Source organism: Schistocerca americana, chromosome 1 (assembly GCF_021461395.2).
Source record: "Schistocerca americana isolate TAMUIC-IGC-003095 chromosome 1, iqSchAmer2.1, whole genome shotgun sequence".
NCBI lineage: Eukaryota > Metazoa > Arthropoda > Insecta > Orthoptera > Acrididae > Schistocerca > Schistocerca americana.
This window is the reverse complement of record NC_060119.1, coordinates 25078197-25106089: the sequence shown is the minus strand read 5'-3', so window position 1 is coordinate 25106089 and position 27893 is coordinate 25078197. Positions and strand designations below refer to the sequence as shown.

General features: G+C 43.5%; 1 protein-coding gene across 1 annotated transcript in view; it reads left to right on the top strand.

Moving 5' to 3' along the window:
- LOC124620221 (methionine synthase reductase-like) overlaps nt 1-27893 on the top strand; it is a 93508-nt gene that overhangs the window by 33696 nt on the left and 31919 nt on the right. The window contains exons 4-7 of the mRNA XM_047146892.1: nt 5182-5553; nt 10414-10516; nt 10604-10712; nt 10802-10898. Of these exons, the coding sequence (XP_047002848.1) occupies nt 5182-5553; nt 10414-10516; nt 10604-10712; nt 10802-10898 (681 nt within the window). The remainder of the gene's footprint in view (nt 1-5181; nt 5554-10413; nt 10517-10603; nt 10713-10801; nt 10899-27893) is intronic.

Genomic DNA, 27893 nt, shown 5'->3' with positions numbered 1-27893 from the left:
ATGAATTGCATCCGATTGCTTCAGGTAAGAAACTGCTTTGACATTTGTCAGCAGTCGCTATTCCGGAGATTTCTAATATTTCACTAAAGGTTCATAGGGTAAAATGGACTTTAAAGAGGAAACAGTAAGACTAAAGAAAGCTGCAGTTGTACAGTGGACTGCTCAGTTGGGTGAGCTCAGACTGTATGCGTGGTACAGGGTTTGAGTCCTGCCAGTTGCAGGAATGGCAGCAACATGGTGTGTGGTTTGGCATTGCCAGCACAATATACTTCGTCAGTGCGAGTGTGCTGGCAGCAGTCTGTTGGCCATTGGCTGCGGCTTTAGCTCACTGGATGCAGGAAGTAAGCAGGCCACAACATATGAAACAGTTGCTAGCAAAGTGAGATACTGCACCTAGGAGAAATCAGTGTATCTAAAAGAACATTAATGTATTGTTTTCCATCCAAATAGAAGTAGTTTTGTGAGTAAAAAAGGAGTAATATCTATACAGCATAAATACAGGGAAATGGAAGGGCAGTGGAATAATAACACATGTGTTCCCCTTATTTGCACATTACTTGACAACTACTGAAACTGAACATATAAAGCTGAACAAATATGAGTGAATAGCGTTCTATTGTAAGACTAATAAAGAAAAAGGGTGAGTGGCTGTATATGCGTGGATCACTGTATAGTCTCATAGTTAGGAGAGTAAATATCGTGTAGAACAGTTTTTAAATCTTTGCAACAATTGTTGTTCAGGAAACACCATAACCTATTGTATTAACAGTTCACATGTAATTGGCAGGGTAAACTGTTTGGGACCAGACAGTTTTACAGTTTGTCGAAACAGCCTTGCTGTGTCTCATTTACATGGAATCCGTGTACATTTATTAAAATTTGTTGCTGTTATCTATTGTCATTGAAAGAGCAGTCTTTGAAAATGACACTGTACTACTGACATATTGACTGTCTATTCTCTTAAAAGCTCCAATTCCTACTCAACACATGCAACAGTCTCTCAGGAAGTCTGCACTGGATGGAAAAATCTGGGCAACCACAAGCCAAAACACCAACAGCGACCCTCTCTGGCATCAACCAAGCCGACTTCTGATTTAAGTCCAAACCTGTGCACCCAACATCAGATGCTGTAGTGTCTTCATGAATGGCTCAATGTGAGAAAACCAGTACAACTGAGACAAATGTAGAGTTCCGTGGCACGCCTAAGAATAGAACTGGCACGGAATGTGGTACCTAGGGCCCATAAAAATTTATACCTCATCTAGAGATGAAGCCAAACGCTGTAAAATTTTAAGTAGAGACAGTCATCAGTGTCGTCAGTCAACAGAGTACTTTTGTGTTGCTTATTATGCCAACATGGTCTACATCTGGGCTCAGATTGTTGAGTTAGAATGATTAGCAGGTCTCTATTGAAGGTTCTTTTCAATTGGGATGACATACAGAAAGTAATGTGGAGTTCCATTGGTAGTGTTGTCATTGTGACACAGAACGTGTGTGGCCTCAGTGCATTTAGAATTCCCAAAAGTGTAAACCTGTTATTACTGTAATTACGCCATATATTTGAGAAGCTATTCAGCTGCACCTCATTTCTTTCAAGTGTAACCAAAGTGCGACCGCATTTGTTGTGGACTTTGGAAATATTAAATTTTTTATCAACCTGTCATGTGGAAAAATAATTGAAGGCTGCTGCCAGTTCCCAAATATTAAGTGATTCCTGCCCCTTGCTGTATCCTGCGGACTAATTTATGAAGTTGACGATTCAGGTATTTATTCACTGCTCGCTTTGGATGGGGAAAATGGGGCATTCTGTGATTGCACTGTTAATTTCCCCTTTCGTCTGGTACTGTGAGCATCTAGCCATTATCAACTCTTCTTACCATATTCCCATTGTGCTCACCAATGGCATTTAAATTGACAGTGTGATAGTAAATAGTACGCATAGGCAACAGTGTACTTTGATGCCTGTATGCAGTGAGCCATTTTCCCAGTTTGAGGTAGCACCCTGCCTGGCATTGTATACAGCTAGAATCTACCAGTTTTAGCACTAGTGGTCCACAGCACAGCATTTGGGCAATTATTCTCCAGAGAGATGGAAAAGGGTCGGACACCTCTTTCTGTATGCATCCAGATACTGACTGAGGAAGAGGGAATTTATTCACAGATCTTTTTGTCTTTTTTAAAAGGAAACTTTAATTGTGTAAAATTTCTGTTAGTGAGCAACCCAAAGCCTTTAATCAAACGGTGCAGGCAGAAAGCCATTTTACCTGTGAAGATGTGAAAATGGTAGCCATTATTTTAGGAAGTGATTACCAAATTTGGCACAGGCTGAGAAGAAAAAAATGCATCACAAATGTGCCATCCCTATCCCATCTTAAAGTGGACTCAGACCCACTTGTAATATCAAATTTGTATCTCGGTGATGAGCTGGTCCACCCATTCCAAATGTTCCCAGCTGCTGCCACCCGAGTAGTGCCCTTGTCCGAGCAGCCAAACGGCAGCTGAGGTCACTCGGGATGTGTCCCGTTGACCAATCCCTTTTTTTAGTCAAGTTGTGGCATATCTTTTCTTGATTCTATACCACCTCATTAGTTAGTTAGTCTATTCATCTGATCTTCAGCATTCTCTTCACCTGTAGCACCATTTCAAAAGCTTCTATTCTGTTATCAGCTAAACTGTTTTTTTTTTTTTTTCCTTTCTTATGTAAGTAATTCATGTAAGTATCATGCAAGAATGATTTCCTAAACTGAAAGTCACCTCTGTGAGCACCTCCTTCTTTTGAATTTGAATTATTAAATTATTTTTGAAGACCATATTTTTTTAAATGTATATTACATAATAATATGATGTGGCTCTTTTTAGGCAGCAGGTCGTGGGCAGAGTTAGCCGATTCAGTTCGGCCCAATTGTGGCTTGCAGCTGCCCAGACCTGCTGCTTCCTCACCTAGCACTCTGTCTGCCCGACCGACCCCCCCCCCCCCCTTTTCTCTCCTTCCCCTGTGTCTCATCTGCACCCTCACCTCAGCTCAAAGTGGCAAGGTCTTTGTGATAAAGCACACCTCTCTGTCCCCACGTCACAGTGTCCCACTCGTGTGAGCCACCCTCAACTTACTGCATATAAAATCAATGAACTTGTCTATTGTTGACACTTCATTTTAATCATATTTATTTTATTAAACAATGGAATCCCCAGGTAGGCATACCAACAATGTAGGAAAAGACAGATTGCTGTGTACTATAAAGAAGGTACGTCAAGTTGCGGACGGGCACAACTAAAGACACTCACATATAGCTTTCAGCCATAGCCTTTGTCAGTAAAAGAGACACATGCACATATGAACGCGCACGCACACACACACACACACACACACACACACACACACACACACACACACGCTAACTCCAACATCACTTCTGTTCTGGAGGTTGCAGATGCGTTAAAGATGTACATCTTAATAAAATTTACTTACATTCTTACCTTCCATTGTGTATAACTACCGTATTTACTCGAATCTAAGCCGCACTTTTTTTCCGGTTTTTGTAATCCAAAAAACCGCCCTGCGGGTTAGAATTGAGTGCAAAGTAAGCGGAAGTTCTGAAAAATGCTGGCAAGTGCCGCCACAACTAACTTCTGCTGTCGAATATATGTAGCGCTACACAGGCATGCTTTGCAGGCACAAAGATAAATACTGGTGCCAAAACCTCTGCGTCAGTAAATAAATTTAAAAAAAAAGGTGGAAGATGAGCTTTTTTCTCCGCCTCAGTTTTAGACCACTGCATTTTCATACATTATCCAATGAAGTAAATTCAAATTCCGTATTGTTAATCTTCGAATGTAGCAGCATTTCAATGTACTACAAAAATCCGACTGGCAAGGCTGTTTGGGATGTTTGTCAATATGGCCAACTCTACGTTCTGAATTTTTTCCTACCGATGAGAAGAGATGGTTGCTAATATGAACTTTTATGAATTGTGAATCACATGCAGTATTCTCTTCACTATAAGTATAATAAAAATATAAACATTTTGCCATGTATTCTTTTGTGTTTGCTGCTATATCATTTAAATCCTGTCTGCCTAATAAACTACGAAACTAGAGTGAGACAGCAGCAAACGCGGAAGAATATACATATCATGTCATGTTTATATTCGTATTATTCTTATGCCTATTAGTGATACAGTCAGAAATGAAGCACGGCAATTGACTAGATTTTGAAATCTAAGATGACTCTTATTTCTGTGCAGAATGTAATGTACTGAAGAGGTGTCTGCAAAGATTTCAAACGGAGAAAAATTTTTGCTAAACTCTCATTCAGAACATCATCTATCATACGCAGTTTATTATTTGGTTCTTGTTGATCATTATCAAAGAAAGCTGCAGTGTAAGTGACAACAAATAGCAGTCTCTTGCCATTGTTTCGCTAATGAGACGATTCCTCTCTTTTTTTTTTTTTAATTGTAAGCGGCGGTAGCGTGCACAAAAGCAAGCCATGCCGTGAGCGGCGACAGGCTGTAAACACTCATTATCAGAATGCGACAAACAATGCGTGACACAGTACAGTAATGCATTGTCAGCTTAGAGTGACGTAAACACCTATAACAAAGAGAACGGCACTTATCGGATCAAAGAAAAATAAGCAATCAATTCAAACCAGACGAAGCACGTGAAAAAGGAAGGGTACCTGTAGAAATACGGACGGAGTGCCTGACGCATAGCAATGGGTACCTGGTAAAGCTTAACTGTTAAGCTTACGACTCGAACCAAACTACTGCAGCTGTATCGTCATTCATTCGACCTAAATTGTGTCTCATATTACAAAGGACCAACTTTGTTTCGATTTGGAGGTTCGGCCTAAAATTTTTCTCTCCCCTTGAATTTCGAGTCTCAAATTTCAGGTGCGGCTTAGATTCGGGAAAATTTTTTTTCCTTGATTTCGAGTGTCATTTTTCAGGTGCAGCTTAGATTCGAGTGCAGCTTAGATTCGAGTAAATGCGGTACTAAAATAAACAACAGTTTTAGTTATAATTGACTACAGGATTAAAAATGTGACAGACTGCCTCATTCTTACTACTTCTCTTTATACATTAAAATCACAGAAAATAGGTTCCTATTACACTTAAATTACACAGTTGCACACTTATCACATCGATCTGGTCTCACCGTTCGTTTTATTCGACCCGACAGGTCCTGCTCAGAGTGTTGGCGGGGCACGCCTCCCTGCCGGAGGAACGCCTCCGGCTGGAGCAGCTGTGCAGCCGGCAGGGCACGCGCGACTACGACGCCTGCATTGTGGGGACGGGGGCCACCCTGGTGACACTACTTCGTGCGTTTCCGTCGTGTCGGCCCCCGGTCACCCGTCTCCTCCAGCTCCTGCCGCGCCTTACTCCGAGGCCGTACTCGCTCGCCTGCTCGGAGGCTCCCCCGCGTGTGGTGTTCGGCGTCATTCCTCGCGGCCTGTGCACCGACTGGCTGAGAAGTCGACTAGAAATATTTTGCGACCTGAGTAAAAGGCTCTCGGCTGTGGAACTCGAAGACAGTGTGGAACAGGATGTTCGGGTAAATAATTTTGAATAAAATCTGTGATTGTGTTATATCAGTTCACATTGTCATAGGTAAACTAGAGTCAAAACATAAAATCTGTTTTTTACCTCACAAACTATTATCTACTTCCTCCAATTGGCATTCTGTTTAGTGGACCTTAAATTCTTAGTAGCTAAATGATGAATATGTCTTAGCTTCCCAAGACGTGACTCTCATCTACTGCTTTGGAAAATACCACCAGAATTCCATCCACTTCCACCCAGTGTTTGACATCTGTGAGATGATGATAATATTTTCATACAACAAACTGGAATTGTTGGTGGAAAATAATATCCATCATTTGTATAGTACAAGAAATAAAGATAATTTTATGATTCTCATTTGTCCGTTAAAACTACATGCCGAAGACTCCCTAAATTATGGAAAAAAATCTTCAACAGACTAAAACATAAGGACATTCTGGACACGAAGTCATGTTACTGGAAAAATACTACACTATACTCTGATGTAGATATAGTGTTACTCAGTGGAAGCGTTCGTGACAGGTGAACTGATAATTTGAGCGCGGTGTCATAATTAATAGCCTTGTTACGTAAGCATATTTAGGAAAAAAATTAAGTTTCACACCAGTGAATTATATTGCTAATTTCTGATGAGTCTCGTGTTCCCTTTTCAGGTAAGTAATTAGTGCGTGTTTCGAGATGGATAGATCATTATTCACAGTTGGTCTCCATAGTATGAAGAGTGTCGGTCCAACCTTGGGTGCTGTTGCACCTGTTGTTCAGGTAACATCCAAAATATAGTACACAGACAGAAGAGTAAGAGAGATATAATAACATTTATTCCCATCTCTTTGTGTATATGTGTGTATCTCGATTACAGTGTAAAAAAACCCTCTCGAGAAAGCTGTGAAATTATGAGAGAGAACTGCAGGCCAGTACTACTTTTGACATACACAAGGCCAGTATTACTTTTGAAATGTCACTGCTGCCAACATACATGTGCCTAGTCCTATCACTCAGAACTGAAAATGGGGCGGCTGGGGGCACATTACAGAGAATGTGAGGTCAGACGTAAAAAAATTCGTAAATACTGTGCCAGTCTCAGTCCAGACATGATGAAAAGTTTGGATTAAGAGCAACAGAAATGAAACGAAAAAGCATAGGAGACTATCAGGGGCCTAGTACCATTGGCTGGGGGAATCCAAGTAGCCAGAGCTGTGTAACAAACACTTGTGTCGCTGAACGTATTCTGTTCAGCAATTGTATACTTGGTGTCCCAATGCAGATAGTTCCTGTATGTCCATTTTTACTCTCATGCAGTTTTGTGGCAGTCATACCTAAATAAAAACCTGTACAGTGGCCACGAGATAGTTTGCCACTTTCTCCTGTCAGAATTCTGATCTCCTTCAAGCATTAGTTTCCCCAAATCTCTCCCTTTGTTGTTGCATGAAGAGCATTGCCTATTATTGCATCGGTATACATATAACTTATCATTATGCATATAATAACAACAGTCAACTCAACTCCTCTGTCTCTGTATTGCAACAGTTACAATGCTGAGTGGTCAGCATGACGGAATGTCATGCCTAATGGCCCGGGTTTGACTCCTTGCTGGGTTGGAGATTTTCTCCACTCAGGGACTGGGTGTTGTGTTGTCCTTATCATCATCATTTCATCCCCATCAACACGCAGGTAGCCTAAGTGGCGTCAACTCGAAAGACTTGCACCAGGTAAACGGTCTACCCGACGGGAGGCTCTAGCCACACAACATTTATTTATTGAAAGAAATTCTGAAGGATGTTTTTCGACACGCATCATTAAACGTTGTGCTCACTCCAAATGCAAAAATTATCCAAAATATGTTGCTATGAAAAGTTTACAGAAGCTATGTAAACAACAACTCCAGACCTGGCCAATACATTTTACAGAAACATTGACAGGCTCTACAGCCCTGCAGTTTCTGGTGCAAAGCTATATTCAAAAGACAAACTGGCTGTTGTCTTCTGTCTCAGGTTCTTCAGCCAATATTTCTTTGAGCATCAAACAAACATCGATCAAAGAACGCGTGATGGAAACCAACAGCCAGTCTGTCAATAAGTGGCCACAAAAGTCTTAACAATTTTGTATATTTGAAAGAGTCTGCTGTTATTAATATAGCAAAAAGATTCCATAATTTGAAAGCATTCCATCTGACAGTTTTTTTGGAGCATATTCATCATTCCATTGACACCTTGTTAACTGTTTGAGACATGATGAGAAGTCTGATAAAGTGCAGCTTCTACTCTGTGAAAAGCTTAAATACAATGAATTTGGAAGACCTGATTTATCTGCAATTTGAGCACCTGTCAATAGTGTGGAAGTGGAGAGGTACTTCTCAATATACTATTTAGTTCTAAGTGACAGAAAGAGATCAGTGAAGCCAGACACTATTGAAACAGCTTCAGTGATTGCATTGAATAGATAAACATTTGTATATAGGCCTACATGAATGAGAACTAGCGTTATGGTGTTGTGTTAAAGAAAGATAATAATAATAATAATAATAATAATAATAATAACCCTGTGAATAGTGAAAAAGAAAAAGTTACTTTGTATGTACACATTTGGGATGTACACTACTGGCCATTAAAATTGCTACACCACGATGATGACTACAGACACTAAATTTAACTGACAGGAAGAAGAAGCTGTGATATGCAAATGATTAGCTTTTCAGAGCATTCACACAAGGTTGGCGCCGGTGGCGACACCTACAACATGCTGACATGAGAAAGTTTCCATACACAAACACTAGTTGACGGGCGTTGCCCAGTGAAACGTTGTTGTGATATCTCGTGTAAGGGGGAGAAATGCGTACCACCACGTTTCCGACTTTGATAAAGGTTGGATTGTAGATTGTTGCGATTGCGGTTTATCGTATCGCGACATTGCTGCTTGCGTTGGTCGAGATCCAATGACTCTTAGCAGAATATGGAATCGGTGGGTTCAGGAGGGTAATACGGAAGGCCGTGCTGGATCCCAATGGCCTTGTATCACTAGCAGTCAAGAAGACAGGCATCTTATCCACATGGCTGTAACGGATCGTGCAGCCACGTCTCGATCCCTGAGTCAACAGATGGGGATGTTTGCAAGACAACAACCATCTGCACAAACAGTTCGATGACGTTTGCAGCAGCATGGACTATCAGCTCGGAAACCATGGCTGCGGTTACCCTTGACGCTGCATCACAGACAGGAGCACCTGTGATGGTGTACTCAACGGCGAACGTGGGTGCAAGAATGGCAAAACGTCATTTTTTCGGATAAATCCAGGTTCTGTTTACAGCATCATGATGGTCGCATCCATAATTGGCGACTTCGCGGTGAACGCACATTGGAAGTGTGTATTCGTCATTGCCATAGTGATGTATCACCTGGCGTGATGGTATGGGGTGCCATTGGTTACACATCTTGGTCACCTTTTGTTCGCATTGAACAGTGGTCGTTACATTTCAGATGGGTTACGACCCGTGGCTCTACCCTTCATTCGATTCCTGCGAAACCCTACGTTTCAACCAGATTCTGCACAACCGCATGTTGCAGGTCCTGTACGGACCTTTTTGGATACAGAAAATGTTCGACTGCTGCCCTGGCCAGCACATTCTCCAGATCTCTCACCAACTGTAAACATCTGGTCAATGGTGGCTGAGCAACTGGCTCGTCACAATATGCCAGTCACTACTCTTGATGAACTATGGTATCGTGTTGAAGATGTATGGGCAGCTGTACCTGTACATGCCATTCAAGCTCTGTTTGACTCAATGCCCAGGCATATCAAGGCCGTTATTACGGCCAGAGGTGGTTGTTCTGGGTACTGATTTCTCAGGATCCATGCACCCAAATTGCGTGAAAATGTAATCACATGTCAGTTGTAGTATAATATATTTGTCCCATGAATACCCGTTTATCATCTGAATTTTCTTCTTGGTGTAGAAATTTTAATGGCCAGTAGTGTATACACACACATGAAAAACAGAAATGCTAAATTGAAATATTAAAATTCTAAACTTTCAAATTTTGTTTGCTAATTTCACATAGCTCTAGTCATAAAATCCTTTGTGATGAATAGTGGCCTGGATAACAATAATGTTTAGTTTCAATATGGGGTAATAATTCTGTGTGATTTAAAATTGTCTACCATATATTTATTGATTTCCTGGTGCATGCTTGTGTTTGCTGTATTCCTCACCAAAATGTTTTATGATAAAAATAAATGACACACACCTCACAGTTCTTTAAAGCATTCTCTCTACAGTCGAGTTTTGTAAAATATGTAATAATCTATATTTCTTGTCTTCAATATATCATTCTTCTCGTAAAAGTAGAATAATGTTTGTAAATCCTCTAGATGGGAGACCAGTGCTGAGGTAGGTAGTGTAATAAATAATAATTGATATTACAATATATTTTGTGCGATGTCCTTTAGAAATGAGATATGATAAGCTTACAATATAGTCACAATTATGAAGAAACCTGCACGACATCAGAGAATGGGGGTTTTATCTTGGTCATGTGGTTTAGACACGGAAAAAAGATCAGTTAGTTCAAAATTTGTCTGATTAATCATAATTGGTTTATCACTGCTGTTATAGTATACCACTAAATTATGCATTTATCAAATTTCCCAAGTTGTCACTACAGTTGAGTTTTGCAAAGTATGTAGTATATCAATATTTCTTGTCTTCAATATGTCCTCCTTGCAGTAGTGTGTGTGTGTGTGTGTGTGTGAGAGAGAGAGAGAGAGAGAGAGAGAGAGAGAGAGAGATTGTTAAAATTATTCAAAATCGTAACTACTCTTTAATGTTGTGAAAGTAACAGCTATATTCTTTATTAGATTCCAGTGTATTTTAGGAAGGCGAGCAATTTTCGCATGCCTCATTGTCATGAGAAACCACTGATACTTATTGGTCCTGGAACTGGAATTGCTCCATTTATTGGTAAGTTAAATATGTTTAATACATCTTTAAAGTTTTTTGATCTTTCGTACAACTAAAAAAATCAATTTTGCTTATTTATTTTTTCAGGGTTTCTCCAACAAAGAGAAACTGAACAGTTAAAGTTTCAAAATAAGAAACTCGGCACAATCTGGCTATTTTTTGGTTGTCGCTATTCTTCACGAGATTTTATTTATAGGTATGTGCAAATAAAAAATTCTGGAGTTTCTAGTGCAGTTTAAAGACCAGGAGGAGCATATTTATTAATTCTCTGTTTTAAACTTTCAGGTCAGTACTTCAGCAGTTTGTGGAGAAACAGATCCTGTCACGCTTATTTGTTTCGTTTTCCCGTGAAAGTGATGAAACTAGTCCAAAATATGTTCAGGTAAATGCAGATGTTCTCAGTCGAGAACCTTGCCGCTGCTGTACTTGTAAGTTTGCACCACAAATGAAGAATTGCTTTCTGCTGTACCCCAGTGAAGAATCATATTTATTTTAACATCACATCTCACAAAAGAGAAGCTCCTGCTTGCAATTGTCACAAATAGAATAGCTACAGCAGAGACAAGAAGCCTGAAAGCCACAAAGACTCAACACAAGTCTTGCTGGACAGCTGAGTGGATATGAGGACGTAGTGAAGAATCTCTTGTAAATCTCTGCCAGCTACATACCTTTTTTTTTTTAATAATTTCAGGGACAGACGAACAAGGTGAAGAATAATAGGGGTCAGTCTTTTAGCTTTAGAGGCAATGACTTTGCATTCCCATGTTTGCGATGCTGCCTTTATTTTCAGTTGAATTGTAGATGATTTTCTCTATTTCCCTCCTTGAGCACACACTGATACGAGTACAGTTGATACCCCAGCCCATCCCCCATCTTGAGTTCACGCAAGACAAATATATGACTCTAGTATACATTTATTTATGACTGTATTTGGACCTGTTTTGACTTTTCCATTGTCTGACCAATCTTCCACTATTACACAACAATATAAGGAAAAGATAGATTGGTACTCAGTCAGGGTGTATGCGACCCGGAACAACTGGGAGATCCGGGAAAAACTGGGGAATTTTTTTGTCCGGGAGAAAACCGGGAAAAACCCAGTAATTTTTTACAATTCCGGGAATTTTTCATTGTTTTAGTTTTCAGTTACATTTTTGTAGTTTTGGCTGGTAAGAACTGATGGTCTAACAAAGGATATTACTGTATCCTGCTGCAGCAGAATAATACTGCAGCAATAAAACATGAACAAGATAAAAAAAAAAACGAAAATAAAATTTCAGCTGCAAAGGAAATGCGCCACGAATAACAAAACACAGTGCTCATACAAGCGTCTGCCAACAGCAAAATGTGTTGAAGGCTTTAGGAAGACTATGCAATGCTTCATAACAACAAATTGCCGCCTATGAGCATGACGTCATAACTATTTACATTAAATTAGTTCGAGCAGCTGCAAGTGGGCTCACGCACATGCGCAATTGAATCCCGCTTCTGGCTGCAAGTTTGTGGCTGTTAGCTGTACAAGCAGTAGCAGCAAGTAGCCAGAGGCTACATGGAAAATTTTACTGGTGCGGGCACCCCCCTGCGGGTTCGGGGGTTAGAATAGGCCCGCGGTATTCCTGCCTGTCGTAAGAGGCGACTAAAAGGAGTCTCCAACGTTTCGGCCTTCTGTGATGGTCCCCTCTCGGGTTTGACCTCCATCTATCCAAATTATTCCGAAGAGCGAGCCAATTGGGGAAGGGCACCTTACATGGTGCACTGTATCCTTCGTGCAATTAGACCTATTGCCGTCTTTCTCGTCGTTGCGATGGTGTCCCGCTCGTTTTCGATCTCATGGGCGATTACCACGCTGCACTCTGCAGTGTTTCTTTTAACTGTGACGACGACCTTGGCCATTTTTGCACCTAAGATCCAGCACGGTAGCCAGTCCGTTGTGGTGGGGTCGCCATGTACCCTCTTGGTTGTAGCCCCCTGACAACACAGGGATCGCTCTACTGATGCCTGCGCCGTTCACTCCCCACGTATGCCAAGGAGTAGATGCCCATCTCCCTGGGGCATCGGGACTCCCGGCAATGGCCATCCTGCCAGGTGGCCTTTGCTGTGGCTGGGTGGCGCCCGTGGGGAGGGCCCTTGGTCGGAGTAGGTGGCATCAGGGCGGATGACCCGCAATGAAGCGTGGTACATCATCTCTTGCTGGCGGCCAGCCGTCAGCAGTCTCTAAGCGTTCCAAGGCTCACTTCAAGGCTAATGTGTATGACCCCAAATCGTTCCCCTCCCTGGCCACACCATGGGAGGAACGAAGGGCTATGAATGAGAGCGAAAGATACTCGCCCCGGTATCTCGTCTGTACCAGAGCTGACGGGGAATCTTTTATGTCCGTGAAGCCTCAGTTCTTCGTAGAGCATTTGGAGGACAAGTTTGGGGAGGTGGAGGGCTTGTCTAAAATGCGCTCTGGGTCAGTACTGATACAAACGGCATCCTCCGCCCAGTCCCGCAGGTTACTTGCTTGTGACAAGTTGGGGGATGTTAACGTTTCTATTACGCCACATAAGAGTTTAAATATGGTCCAGGGTGTTATTTTCCATAGGGATCTCCTTTTGCAGTCTGATGACGAGCTGCGTGCCAACTTAGAACGTAGAGGTGTTCATTTCGTCCGGCGCGTTCATCGGGGTCCGAGGGACAATCAGGTTGCTACCGGTGCCTTCATCTTGGCCTTCGAGGGTGATACGTTACCGGAAAAGGTCAAGGTGATGGTCTACCGATGTGACGTCAAGCCCTATATCCCTCCCCCGATGCGGTGCTTCAAGTGCTGGAAGTTCGGCCATATGTCTTCCCGCTGCACTTCCAGCCTCACATGTCGAGATTGCGGACGCCCGTCTCATCCCGATACTCCATGTGCCCCGCCTCCCATCTGCGTCAACTGCGGGGAGCACCATTCACCTTGCTCGCCTGACTGCACAGTCTTTCAGAAAGAGCGCAAAATCATGGAATATAAGACCCTGGACCGGCTGACCTATACTGAGGCCAAACGGAAATATGACAGACTCCATCCTGTGAGAATGACATCTTCGTATGCAGCTGCTACAACAACTGTGCTAGCTCCATCAGTTGCGAGACTTCCAGCCAGCTCGATCAGCAGTACGACTCCTTCTGCCCCCTTGCCCGTGGGGGGCTCTCCCCAACCGGTTGCTCCTGCACCACCTACCTCAGGGGCAACCTCCTCCCACCCGTCGGGGACGTCCGTCCCCGCTTCTCAGCCGGAGAAGCGCCTAACTTCTTCGGCTACTCTCGCCCGTAAGAGTTCCCTTGGGACGCTCCCTTCCCAGGGTTCCCCCAGCGGGAAGGATGACGGCCACCAGTGGCATAAGTCCTCACCGGCAGCCGGGCGTAGGGCTTCACGATCCTCCTCTGTCCCGGAGACTGAATCGGTGAAGCCTTCCCAGCCGGTGAAACCCAAGGTTCAGCGAGAGAAGTCCAAGAGAAAGACCTCTAAGGCTAAAGAACTTGCGGTGGCACCAACCCCACCGCACCTTTCGCGGTCTGCGTCTGAGGATGAAGTCGAGATTCTGGCGTCCGCTGAGGACCTTGATCTCGCTGGTCCCTCAGACGCCATGGATGCCTCTCGTCCGGGTACTGAATCGGTGGCAGTGAGTGAACAAGCGGCGTAAATTGCCTTCCCAGTCCTTTCACGCCTTTCTCAGCCATGGACAATACCATCCTCCAGTGGAACTGCGGCGGTTTTTTCCACCATTTCGCTGAGCTCCGCCAACTTCTCAGCCTTCGCCCTTTCTTCTGCATTGCTCTCCAGGAAACTTGGTTTCCGGCGATGCGAACCCCCGCCCTCCGTGGCTATCGGGGTTATTACAAGAACCGAGCAGCTTATGAAAGGGTGTCTGGTGGCGTCTGCATATATGTCCTTCACACTCTGCACAGCGAGTCTGTCCCTCTCCAGACGCCTTTAGAGGCTGTCGCTGTACGCGTGTGGACGCCACAGGCTGTTACCGTCTGCAGTCTTTACATTCCACCGGATGGTGATGTCTCGCAGCATGTCCTGGCTGCACTGGTCGCCCAATTGCCGCCACCTTTCTTGCTATTGGGCGACTTCAACGCTCATAACCCTCTGTGGGGTGGGTCAGTGGCAACAGGTCGAGGCGCCATCATTGAGCATTTATTGTCGCAGCTCGATCTCTCGCTGTTAAATGATGGTGCCTTCACACACTTCAGTGTGGCGCATGGCACCTACTCCGCCATTGACCTTTCAATCTGTAGCCATAGCCTCTTACCGTCTGTCCAATGGAGTGTGCATGACGACCTGTGTGGTAGTGACCATTTTCCGATCTTTTTGTCACTACCACAGCGCCACTCTTCTGGGCGCCCTAGCAGATGGGCTATGAATAAGGCTGCCTCTTTTGAGCCTCTCTCTACCGATGACATTGATGCGGTGGTTCAATCGGTCACCACCGGCATCGTTACTGCCGCCGAATCTGCCATTCCCGATTCCTGTGGGTCCCCTCGGCGGAAGGCTGTGCCTTGGTGGTCGCCTGAGATCGCTGAAGCGATTAAAGATCGCCGGCGGGCGCTCCAGCGTCACAAGCGACACCCCTCCCTCGACCACCTTATCGCCTTCAAACGGCTGCGTGCGCGGGCCCGCCTCCTTATCCGCCAAGGCAAGAAGGAGTGCTGGGAGCGGTATGTGTCCACCATTGGCCTCCATGTCACTCCCTCGCAGGTCTGGGCCAAGATTCGACGCGTCTACGGCTATCGGCCACCTGCCAGCGTCCCTGCGCTCTCACTGAATGGAGCAGTTTGTACTGACTCCGACGTCATTGCCAATCGCTTAGCAGAGCATTTTGCTATGAGTTCCGCTTCTGCGAATTACCCCCAGGCCTTCCGCTCCATTAAAGAGTGGATGGAACGTCGGAGCCTCTCGTTTCGCACCAACCACCCAGAATCTTACAATGCTCCATTTAGTGAGTGGGAATTTCGCAGTGCCCTCGCTGCTTGCCCTGATACCGCTCCTGGGCCAGATGGCATCCACTGTCAGATGCTGAAACACCTTTCAGTGGACTGCCAGCGGCGCCTTCTCGATCTTTACAACCGTCTTTGGGTCGAGGGGGAGTTTCCGTCGCAATGGCGGGAAGGCATTGTCATCCCCGTTTTGAAACCTGGAAAGAACCCTCTGGAGGTGGACAGCTACCGCCCCATTAGCCTCACCAACGTTCTTTGCAAGTTGCTTGAACGGATGGTGAGCCGGCGCTTGCATTGGGTACTGGAGTCTCGGGGCCTTCTGGCTCCGTCTCAGGGTGGGTTCCGTAAAGGCCGCTCCGCCACCGACAATCTGGTGAGCCTGGAGTCGGCCATCCGTACTGCCTTTTCCCGCCGTCAGCACCTGGTCGCTGTCTTTTTCGACATACGGAAGGCGTACGATACGACATGGCGTCATCACATTCTTTCTACGCTTCATGGATGGGGTCTTCGGGGTCCTCTGCCGATTTTTATCCGCAATTTTCTGTCGTGTCGTACCTTCCGCGTGCAAGTCGCGGCCTCGTATAGTTGAGCCACACCCGCTGGGGAGCCGACCGCTCTACCCTGCTACGGCTCTACCAGGCGTTAATCCAGTCCCGTCTGGATTATGGGTGCCTGGCATATGGCTCAGCCTCCCCGTCTGCGTTGCGGGTGCTGGACCCACTTCTCCACAGCGGGATACGCCTTGCCACTGGTGCTTTCTGCACCAGCCCTGTGGACAGCTTACTCGTGGAGGCAGGTGTCCCTCCCCTGCGGTTCCGACGCCAACGTTTGCTGGCCGCTTATGCTGCCCATGTTCTCAGCTCGCCTGGCCATCCAAATTATCGTCTCCTGTTCCCGCGATCGGTCGTCCATCTGCCAGATCGTCGGCCCCGGTCTGGTTGTACAATAGCGGTCCGCGTCAAAGAGCTTCTCTCTGGGCTTCAGGTTTTCACTGTTCCACCTACTTTCCAGGCTACTTTGCATACACCCCCATGGTGTGTTCGTCGCCCTTGCCTTCGGCTGGACCTGGCACAGGGCCCGAAGGACTCAGTCCCTCCAGAGGCCTTCCGCCGCCGCTTTTATTCTATCCTGGCCACGTATCAGGGCTCTGGTGTTGTCCACACTGACGGTTCGATGGTTGCTGGTCGTGTCGGGTATGCGCTCACTCTAGGGGACCGTTCCGAACAACGTTCCTTGCAGGATGGCTGCAGCGTTTACACTGCTGAATTGGTTGCCATCTTTCGTGCCCTAGAGTATATCCGCTCCTGCTCAGGTGAGTCCTTCGTTATCTGTAGCGATTCCCTGAGCGGTTTACGAGCTCTCGACCAGTGTTTCCCTCGTTCTCGTCTGGTGATGGCTATCCACGAGTCTCTGCATACTCTTGCCTGTTGCGGCCGCTCTGTGGTCTTTGTGTGGACCCCCGGTCATGTCGGTATCCCGGGTAACGAACATGTTGACCGCCTGGCGAAAGAGGCCACCAGCAAGCCATCTCTGGACCTTGGCCTCCCAGAAACTGATTTGCGGGCAGTCTTCCGCCGCAAAATCTTGGCGCTATGGGACGATGAATGGCGCGAACTGCCAATGTCCAATAAACTCCGTGCTGTCAAGGAGACGACGGCTGTGTGGCGGTCATCCATGCGAGCCAACCGCAGGGACTCCGTCGTCCTTTGTCGGCTCCGCATTGGCCACTCCCGGCTAACACACGGTTATTTACTGCGCCGGGAGGACCCTCCTCTATGTCGCTGTGGGGCAGCTTTGACAGTGGCCCACATTTTGCTGGCCTGCCCCCTTTTAGCTGTGGTCAGGCAGACATTTGCGCTGCCTGCTACGCTCCCTGCCCTTTTAACAGACGACTCCACTATGGCTGACTTAGTTTTACATTTTATTCGGGCAGGGGGATTTTATCATTTACTCTGAGTGTTTATGTTTTATTTTATTGTTTTGTATTGATTCTGGCCTTTGGCTTATGGTTTTACACTGATTTTTTAATGTGTTTCTACGTTGTTGGCCTTTCCTTTTTTCTGTCTATGGTCGGCCAACCACCGTCACACTCTGTGTGGTTTTAGTTTGTTTTGTCTTGTCTTGTCTTTGTCTCAGTATCTCTTGTTCTGTCTCGTCTGTGATCTCTTCTGTTCCTTGTTTTTATTCTCTGTGGGTGTTCTTTGTCTTTGGAAAAAGGGACCGATGACCATGGCAGTCTGGTCCCTTTAATCCCCCCAAACCAACCAACCAACCAACTGGTGCGGGCAAGCTGCCAGATTCACGCATGTGCAGCAGGCCCAAATCTGTGTGTGTGTGGGGGGGGGGGGGGGGAGGAGGGGGGGGGAGACCAGTGTGTCCCGGGCGGCAGTTTCACGAGGGTGGGGGGGGGGGGGGGCAAATTCGTATTCTTGAGGAAAAAAACCTTGTTTCACAAAGCACATAGCATCCAGCGCACGTTGATCTAGCGATTATTCATATGATTTTGAAACGCATCCATGTTGTGGTTTTTTAACATTTTTGAACACATTCCTTGTTGATTTCCGAATAAATCATAAGTTGATTTTTGTAGAGGTGCATGGTGTGCGTGATGTCTCTGTCAGAGGAATCCCGGTCGCATATAGAAATAAACTTTCCTGCAGACAAAAAGGGGTCGGGGCTGTACAAGCTGAACGGAGTGAAGCCGAACAGGTGAATGCCAATTGCTGTTTGTTATGGTGTTGACTGGGTTTGCAAATGATCAGTTTTGTTATAATTACTAGCGAAATCCATAGATTTGGACTACCAGAGTCGAAGTAAGTGACAAACAGGAATAACAGATAAGAAAGATCACCTATTACCTTCTTCCGATCCATGTGTGGCACACAGCAAACCAGTGCTTAGCAGTACTGGTTATGCTTTCCACCCGAGCCCTCACCTTACTCTGTTACTCACTCCTGTGAATGGGAACGCGCTATGCAGATCTTGGTGCGTCTCGCGTCCATCTAGAAAAGATAACCTGAAGATGCCTAAATAAGGCAAAACGCGTCGTTGAAAAATAAAAAACTAAAATTGCAACCGTGACTGTTTTTAACCAATATGTATTATCTTCTCGGTGTCTCCAAGAAAATGAAATTTTGACAGAAAAGTTTTCGCCAGATCGCTACACTAGGAAGGGCCGGTTGTACAGTCCCTGACTAACAGCCACTTAAGTTCAGTTCTGGGAGTAGCAAGGGAAACGCGTTGTACAAACACGTAATAAAGCCTAACTGGAGAATAAAAACAGGATAACTACTGTATTTACGCGAATCTAAGCCGCACCTGAAAAATAAAACTCGAAATCAAGGAAAAAAAAATTTCCCGAATCTAAGCCGCACCTGAAATTTGAGACTCGAAATTCAAGGGGAGAGAAAAAAATTAGGCCGCATCTCCAAATCGAAACAAAGTTGGTCCACTGTAATATGAGACACAATTTAGGTTGAATGAGTGACGATACAGCTGCAGTAGTTTGGTTCGAGTCGTAAGCTTAGCAGTTACGCTTTACCAGGTAGCCACTGCTATGCGTCAGGCTCTCTGTCTGTATTTATACGGGTACCCTTCCTTTTTCGTGTACTTCGTCTGGTTTGAACTGATTGCTTATTTTTCTTTCATCTGATAAGAGCCATTCTCTTTGTTATAGGTGTTTATGTCACTCTAAAATAAAACTGCATTGTTTTAATGTGTCACGCATTGTTTGTCGCATTCCGATAATGAATGTTTACGACCTGTCGCTGCTCGCGGCATGGCTTGCTCTTGTGTGCGCTACCGCTGCTTTTTTTAAAAAAAAAAAAAAAAAAAAAAAAAAAAAAAAAAAAAAAAAAAAAAAGAGAGAGAGAGAGAGAAATTGTCCCACTAGCAAAACAATGGCAAGAGACTGCTATTTGTTGTTACTTATACTGTTGCTTTCTTTGATAAAGATCAACAAGGAGCAAATAATAGGCTGCATATGACAGAAGATGCTCACAACGAGAGTTTATCGAAAATTTTTCTGCGTTTGAAAATCTTTGCAGACGCCTCTTTAGTAGATTACATTCTGTACAGAAATTAGAGTCATCTTAGCTTTACAATTCTAGTCAATTGCCGTGCTTCATTTCTGACTGTGTCACTGTAAGGCATAAGAATAATACGAATATAAACATGACATGATATGATATGTTTATTCTTCCGCGTTTGCTGTTGTCTCACTAGTTTCGTAGTTTATTAGGCAGACAGGATTTAAATGAGATAGCAGCAAACACGAAAGAATACATGGCAAAATGTTTATATTCGTATTATTCTTATGGTGAAGAGAATACTGCATGTGATTCACAATTCATGACAGTTCCTATCAGCAACCATCTCTTCTCATAGGTAGGTAGGAAAAAAAATCAGAATGTAGAGTTGGCCATATTGACAAACATCCCAAACAGTCTTGCCAGTCAGATTTTAGTAGTACTTTGAAATGCTGCTACATTCGAAGACGAACAATACGGAATTTGTATTTATTTTGTTGGATAATGTATAAAAATGCAGTGGTCGAAACTCGGGGCGGAGAAAAAAGCTCGTCTTCCACCCTTTTTTTAAATTTATTTAGTGACGCAGAGGTTTTGGCGCCAATATTTATCTTTGTGCCTGCAAAGCATGCCTGTGTAGCGCTACATATATTCGACGGCAGAAGTTAGTTGTGGCGGCACCTACCAATATTTTTCAGAATTTCCGCTTACTTTGCACTCGATTCTAACCCGCAGGCAGTTTTAGGCTTACAAAAACTGGAAAAAAAAGTGCGGCTTAGATTCGAGTAAATACGGTAAATCGGTGATTGTGGCAGGGTTGGTGAAGTTAACAGAGAATGAGTCTTGACACTGACAGGAATAGTTACAAAATTAGTAATAACAAAATTGTTTGTTAGAAAGAGGAAGGAGAAGAAATGGGGACATCACACAAATTATGGAAGAACGTGACGATTCCAAATTTACACAGAAATTTTGTACTACTACTTTTCGATCTCATGCTTGAGAAGCTGGAGCGTATGAATGAATGAAATGTGAAACTATTTCCTAACATAAAGTTTTTTGCCTTTTGCAGGCCTAATACGCACTTATATTACGTTCTGATTTTTTTCCTACCTACCTATGAGAAGAGATGGTTGCTGATAGGAACTGTCATGAATTGTGAATCACATGCAGTATTCTCTTCACCATAAGAATAATACGAATATAAACATTATGAATTATATTCTGTCATGCTACAAAAATGACCATTTGTGGCAAAACAGTCTCATTTATTTGGTGTGTGTTACAATTGCTGCAATATTAGACAGGCCTATGTAGTTTCATCTAGCAGACAGGCGTAATCAGATCGAGAAACCACACCAGCCTTGGGTACTATTTGTATTAACAGCTTTTTCAATATTAGACAACGACATTTCGATTTTTTGTGTAGCAAAATGTTAGACGAACTTTGATGAAGTAATAGATTCTTTCACAGAAAGGAATGCGCGCCATGTAAAGCTGTAGCAAGATTAGAGAGGAAAAAATGCTAGGACCTAAGGATTGAACAAATGTGTACTACCTTGCTTGTCTCTTGTCTTTATGGTTTTATGTATCCCATATTTAATTCTATGTCACACAAAATAGCAAGTTATTAGCGAATAGGCAATAAAGAGTGCAAATTTTCTGAAGAGTTCTTGTTCTCCCAGTTACAAATAATCCCATCCAGTATTAATTGCGAGTTGTTTTTTTTAAGAGGGGCAGGATGTCAAATGGACCGATTGAGAACAGGAGAGCCTCCACAGGACATTTCAGTTTTCACTCTCGTGAATATAATTTGATGGCATCCATTAGAAAATATTCACATTTGAATTCCAAGAGTGAAATACAGTGACACATGATAGAAGAATGCTATGTGAAGAGGTGTGGCATTCCACTTTGGCACACTTGAGACCAAATAACATCTTACATTTTCTCAAACATTTTTGCTTTATGTATCAGACTGTTCAGAAAGGTGTGCGCTACAAAATTATGAACATTTTTTGAAAAGCCAGTTTTTTTAAATTTTTGGCGTCCTATCTCAAACAATTTGGGGGGATGCACAGTGCAGTCTGAATTCTAGTGGGGAGATGGGTAGTCTCCACATGACCTGTGTTTACGTTTAGTGATTTTGCTGTTTTCTCTTCGTTTACTACTCTCACGTCAAATGAAAATGAAATACATCCATATAATTATGAAGGGCTAAAATAATATTACTTTCAGATCTTATTTTATTTCCACCTTTCTGACAGTCACACGTTAATCACCTTGCAGAACAATTAAGTTATTTTTGTCGGTTTTCTGAAGAAATTTGGCTTTTATTAATCTTTTGTGCCGAGGCAGTCAATTATTTGAAACGAAGTGTTTAATTCCGTGCTATTGGCTAGTTTCAACTGTTCACTACATTTCAAGTGCACCTTTTCATCTTCTAGCTCGTGTTCAGTATGACATAATAACCAAACATGAGATAATACAGTACTGGTACTCCAAAAAAATTTACATCCCGAAAACCACACTGAAAAGCTTAATGTCAGGTCGAGGCCTACTTCATTGGGAATCTGGACATGCAAATGTGCACTATAAGCCGAATTATGCATTTTAGTATGGTTCACAAAATTGCGATGCTCTTGGAGTACCCTCTGATGTCTTGTTTCTTTTAGGACGTAATGTAAGATCTTTAATGTACGAACATGCAGGCTTGCTGCATCATGGTAGCTGCGCGAGCACGTTGACGCCTGTCATCTGGAGCTTTCTGCCAACTGCTGAAATGAACCTATTTCTAACAGGTCACGGGAAAATATTGCAAATGGTGGCCTGAAAAGCATTTATAAGACGACATTGGGTTGTGCCACTCGTTGCGTGGAATGAGTTGCACGCAAATGGTTTTATATAGGCTGGCAACACCAGTATACACTTCAGTTTTGTCGTTTTGTGGGTTCCTGAGTCATGTCTGAAATGAAAGTTTTGGCAGCTGCATGCCGCACGAGTTGTGATGGAGTTAAAGCTTGTTGTGTGGAATCGCTGCATAAGAAAAAAAATAAGAAATGTGTTTCGATTGGTGACTGGATGAAGAAAAGATGTCAGCTCGGTTGCTCAGCAAACTTGCTACAATAATTTATAATGGGAGATCCAAGAAGTTCTTTTAATTATCTTAGAATGTCACCAGAACTGTTCACGTTTCTTCTAAATAGAGTTAATTGTGCGATAAGGAAAAAATACTGTAATACACGAAGCACTGTCAAAACTGAAATTACATATCACATTGCGTGCATTACAATCGAGAACACTCGGCATGCTAGAAGATGCAGTTTTAGTCCGTGATGATGTCTTTTCATTAACACCAATAAATAACACCAATAATTATTAACATTAACTAAGAATTATTAAAATTAACAGTTACTCAAAGCAGGCCGCATTTTTACAGAATAGTTTGCAAACTACTGTCTTGGAGATAGATCTGTACAGTTGCATTATTTCATAATTCAGACAAATGTGAATGGGGAGCACTGCTGTGACATTTTAAATAGATGAATATTGAATAAAGAACACAACTTCTTGATTTGTGTACCCTTACCTCCTGTCAACAATATTCCTTAAAAAAGAGTCGGTCAACTCTAACGATGAAATTTTAGTCTTGTAGAGGAGAGCATTTCCACAGCCAGAATACTACTTGCTTGTATTTTTGTTTGTTCAATTGTATATGTGCTCCTAATTCAATAAATTTTGCCCTGCAGCTCAGATATTGTCAAACCATTTGTGTTCTGATCGCACATGACGGTCTCAGGAGCAGCAATATGCTGCTTATTTATGTAATCAGCATCAGTGAAGTCCCACAAACACCTATGCAAAGCGTATATATCCAAGAAGTGAACATTATTTTCCGTTCCCCACTTCATAATTCAGTTTGTCCACACACTATGAACACATGTAGCCTCAAAACTCTTGTAACTAGTGTCGCTGAAGTTGGAACACACCAAAAGTGTTTAATTTCACCAACGAGTCGGACAAACACGCGGCGAGCATTTGCAGTGGCCAGTAGTGCAGTTGCCTGCAATCTAGTGTCTTGTAAACTAGGCTTTACTTTCAAAGTAAATTTCCTTTTGCGTAAGATGAACTATGTACAATGTATCTTAAAGCGTAACACTAGGAAAAAAGCAACATTAAATGTGAAATCTTAGCTCTTGCAGCTTATTAATCTGTAGGTAGTGGAGAGTGGGTGTGGTAATTACGACCATAAATAATCACTTGCACTTCCGTCAATTACTATGAATACTTTTACTCTCGCAGCATGTACACAATACGTGTAGTATAGAGCGCGTTCTGCAGAGAACTGATCTGGCAAAGTTACGATTGTTCTCGCTGCGGTAGGGTAGTGATATTATTGGGAGATGAGCCAGTGGTTCTACGTCCCCACAAATCTTAGAGACCAATATTGTATGTGGAAGCATTGCTTTTCTTGTAGCAACACTATGTATATTAATTTAAACCATTAACTCTTCTAATTTGTGTGTTCGCGCTACTTAACAGTGGTTGCAATTGGCTGACTACATCACATATCCTATACTCTGAATATCCGCTGTCATCGGCTGACGAGATCATGTGACATGAGCTGTGATGCTTACAAGAGCGCATTTCAATCTCAATTTCAATGCTTTGGAAAGTAACGTGCGGTATTTGGTGGAATTTGCAATTATACTTTTGTAATACGAAAATATGTAGCATACATGTTGCTACACATCTAAGATCTTTCCAAAATGTGTTCTCCTATCCCCCCCCCCCCCCCCCCCCCCCCCCTCCCTCCTGTTTCGTTTTCTAAAGTACTGGGAAATTCCGCGCTGGTGTATAAAACCATAGCCATTCAAAGGACTGACAGCTTTTACAGTTCCGAAGGAAAGTATACTGTCACTTAACATGGAGAAAGTGTATTTTTACCCAGAAGAAAATGTATTTTTAACTGGGAAATCGGAATAATATGGGAATTTTTTTTCCTTGTCCATGTATACACTCTGTCAGTGTTAAGATGACATATTGAGTGGCAGACAGGAACAACGAAAAGACATTTCAGTCAAAGCCTTCTTCAGAGAAGAAAACATGCATCTATTCATTCATTCATTCATTCATTCAAGCACGGGTCATGAACACGATTGTCATCTCTGGCAGCTTGGATCGGAATGCAACTGTCACATAGGGGCTTGTGGGGAAATGACACAGGAAATATGTTTGTTGACTAGCTTGGAGACTAGGTCCAGGGGATAGTGCGTATCTATGAAGGCTTGGTGAGACCTTTAGCATACTGGGAAAGGGAGTTCTTGTCACTGCAGATATGCCATCCCCAGGTGGCAAGGCTGTATGGGAGGGATTTTTTGGAGAGGAAGAGATGCCACTAATCAAAATGTAGGTACTGTTCGTGGGTTTGTTGTGGACAGATCATGAAGATATCATCAGGGGTTTGGAGTTTTGGGAGACTAGGATGGTCTCCTCTAAGTGGCCCATGAAAGGTTGGCATAGAAGGGTGCCATGTGGGTGTCACAGATTTGTTTGCATATCTGCCTTTCAAAGGAAAAGTAGTTGTGGGTGAATTATAGAGTTAGTAATGTGTATGAAGAATGAAGTAGTGGGTTTGGAGGACGTTGGGAAAGGTCGTGTTCAATGGCAGTAAGATTGTGAGGATGATGGTTGTTGGTTTACGAGGAGGTGGCATCAACAGTGACCAGTACAGATCCAGGAGGTAAAGTGGTGGGGATGGTGGAGAATGGGTGAAGGAAGTGATTAGTATCTTTGACATTATGGGCAGTTGGTTGGAGGTGTTGGTCAATGAGTGTTGAAATTCTTTCAGTGTGGGCACAGTAATCAGTTACATTGGGTCACCCAGAATTGTTGGGTTTATGGATTTTGGGGAATATGTAGAATGTGGGTGTGTGGGGTGACATTGAGGTGAGGAGGGAAATGGATTCAGGGGAGAGGTCCTGGGAAGGCCGTAAGCATTAAACAGGGATTGGAGGTTATATTGAACTTCTGGGATGGGAGCAGTCTGATACAGTTTATAGAAGGAGGATTTAGATAATTGGCAGGGACCTTTGGCCAACCTGTATCTGCAGGTAGAGTGATTAGGTCAGGATTTGCTTTGAGATTTTGTTTGGCTGCCCTTCTTTTACTGAAAGGCTGATGTTATGAGGAAGGGACCTGGGAAAGAATTCTGAGACCAAGTTGGAGGTAAGAACTTCCTGGAAGGTGTCCGGGGGCAATTTATGCGGGAGGAGGGGAGGATGAACTATGAAAGTCAGTATTCATTATTGGGATTATGTTAGCTTTGGTTGGAGGGACTGGTGGCAAAGAATTGTTTCTATTGCAGGGATCAGGAGGAGGGGAGTAGGTCATTGACAAGTCCAACATGGTTAAATTTGTGTATAGGACTAAAGGTGAGGCGTTTGGATGGGACAGGAACTTCTGTTGGGCTGAGTGCTTTTGTGGAAAGGTTAACAATAGTGTTAGATGAACATTTCAGCTCTGGTTTTGGTGGAGTGTTGTCAGGGAAGTTTGGAGGATGAGGCAAGTTGAAAAGGTCAGTTAGGTGCTGTGAGGGGTTGCCGAGGAGGAACACTGGTTAGGTTGAATATGGATAGTGGTGCCCCAAGGCAGTAGTAGGTTGTAAGCAGGTTGGATAACTCATGGAGGTGGTGTCTGGAATGTTCCTCCAGTTGCCAGAGAGCAAGGGATTCAGTTTCAGAGATTTGACGATATAGCAAGGATTGTACAGTGGCAGTATGTGTGGAGGGAGCAGAGACATTTCTGGGATGCCTGTGGCACGGAGATGTGTTTTTGCAGTACCAAGTTTGTGAGGACCAGAGACTAACAGAATCTGGAAACGTGAAGATCTTTGCAAAAGGAAGGGTGGGATCCAGTGAAAGAAATTTTTATGGTTAGGCTGTTGGGGGGAAGGGGGCATTCCATGGTTTAGGCTGCATTTAAGAAATAGGATGTGGAGCTGGGTTCTAGCCAGGGAAAGGGATACTTTCCTGAACTGATTTCAAATAGGTACCTAACTCATGCAATTGGTGGTGACTTCAGTGTACCCTCGATATGTTGCCAAAATACATGTTTAAAGCTGGTGATAGGCATAAAACATCGTCAGAAATTGTATTGAATGCTTTCTCAGAAAATTATTTTGAACAATTAGTTCAGGAGTGCACTTAAAGTGTAAATGATTGTAAAGTTAGGGGAAGTTTATGAGGGACTTCTGCAAACAATGTGAAGTTATACGGATGCTAACATCCCACTCCTGACTCCAATTGTAAAGCAGTTCATGCCAGGAAGGGGGATATAATTGTTACATCCCACTTCCGACACCACTTGTAAAAGAGTATGTGGTTTGGGGATGGGGAGAGAAACGTCTGACAGCAATGGTAATGTATAAAATGGCAGGGAAGGGTGAAGAAGGTCGTTAAATATGCCTCGTGGCGGCAGTATGCAGGAGGTGGAGTGGTCAGGATTTGATAGTGGGCATCCAGAGCTGCTGTTAAATGAGAAAACAGGAAATTAAGTACAATAAAGAGGATATATTTCAATATACGGAGTACAAAGGGTGTGCCTAGGGTCAGAAGTTAGCAGGTTTGTTTAGGCCAGTCTAGGAGGTTGAACAATTAATTAAAATGGGCAACGGACGGGGAAGCAGTTCATGTTGACTTATGTTGGTGGGCGGTCGTGAAGAGCAGAGCCAGAGGCTCTGCCTTCCAAGAAGACGTCTGTTCTGCTCGAAGTCTGGATTCCAAGAGAGAGAAGCAACTGTGTTAGGCACTGCAGAAGACTCCAGCATGCACACACGTGATCAGTATCCCATGCACGCTATTGGCTAAAACCAGTGGCGCGAATTCACTAGCAGTTTCAGCAGAGGTCTCAGGGCATCTCCTTTCATCAGCTTTATCTGGACAGAACTGCCTCGGTTGTGAAAGGCAAGTGACTTGTGTCACATAGACAAGGCATGAATTACTGTGGGAGAAAACTTGTAAAGATTCCACTGGGCCTTTGAAATACATTTTTTAAACTAATTCCCTAAAATATTCCTTGACTGGCTGCCATCCTGGACATGACTGTGAAAAGACACTTGACGTCTTTGCAACAAATAATCTGGAACAAATAGGCAGCATCATGGTGGAGAGAGGGATTAGTGATCACAAGACAGTTGTAGCTAGATTGAATACTGTGACATCAAAACCAACCAGAAATAAAGACAAAATACATCATTGTAAAAAGTGGATAAAAATTCACATTATGCATTTCTAAGAGACAGTTTACACTCCTTCCAATCTGACTCTGTAAGTGTAGATATGCAACACATAAATTAATAAGATCAAACAATGGAAACTCTAGGT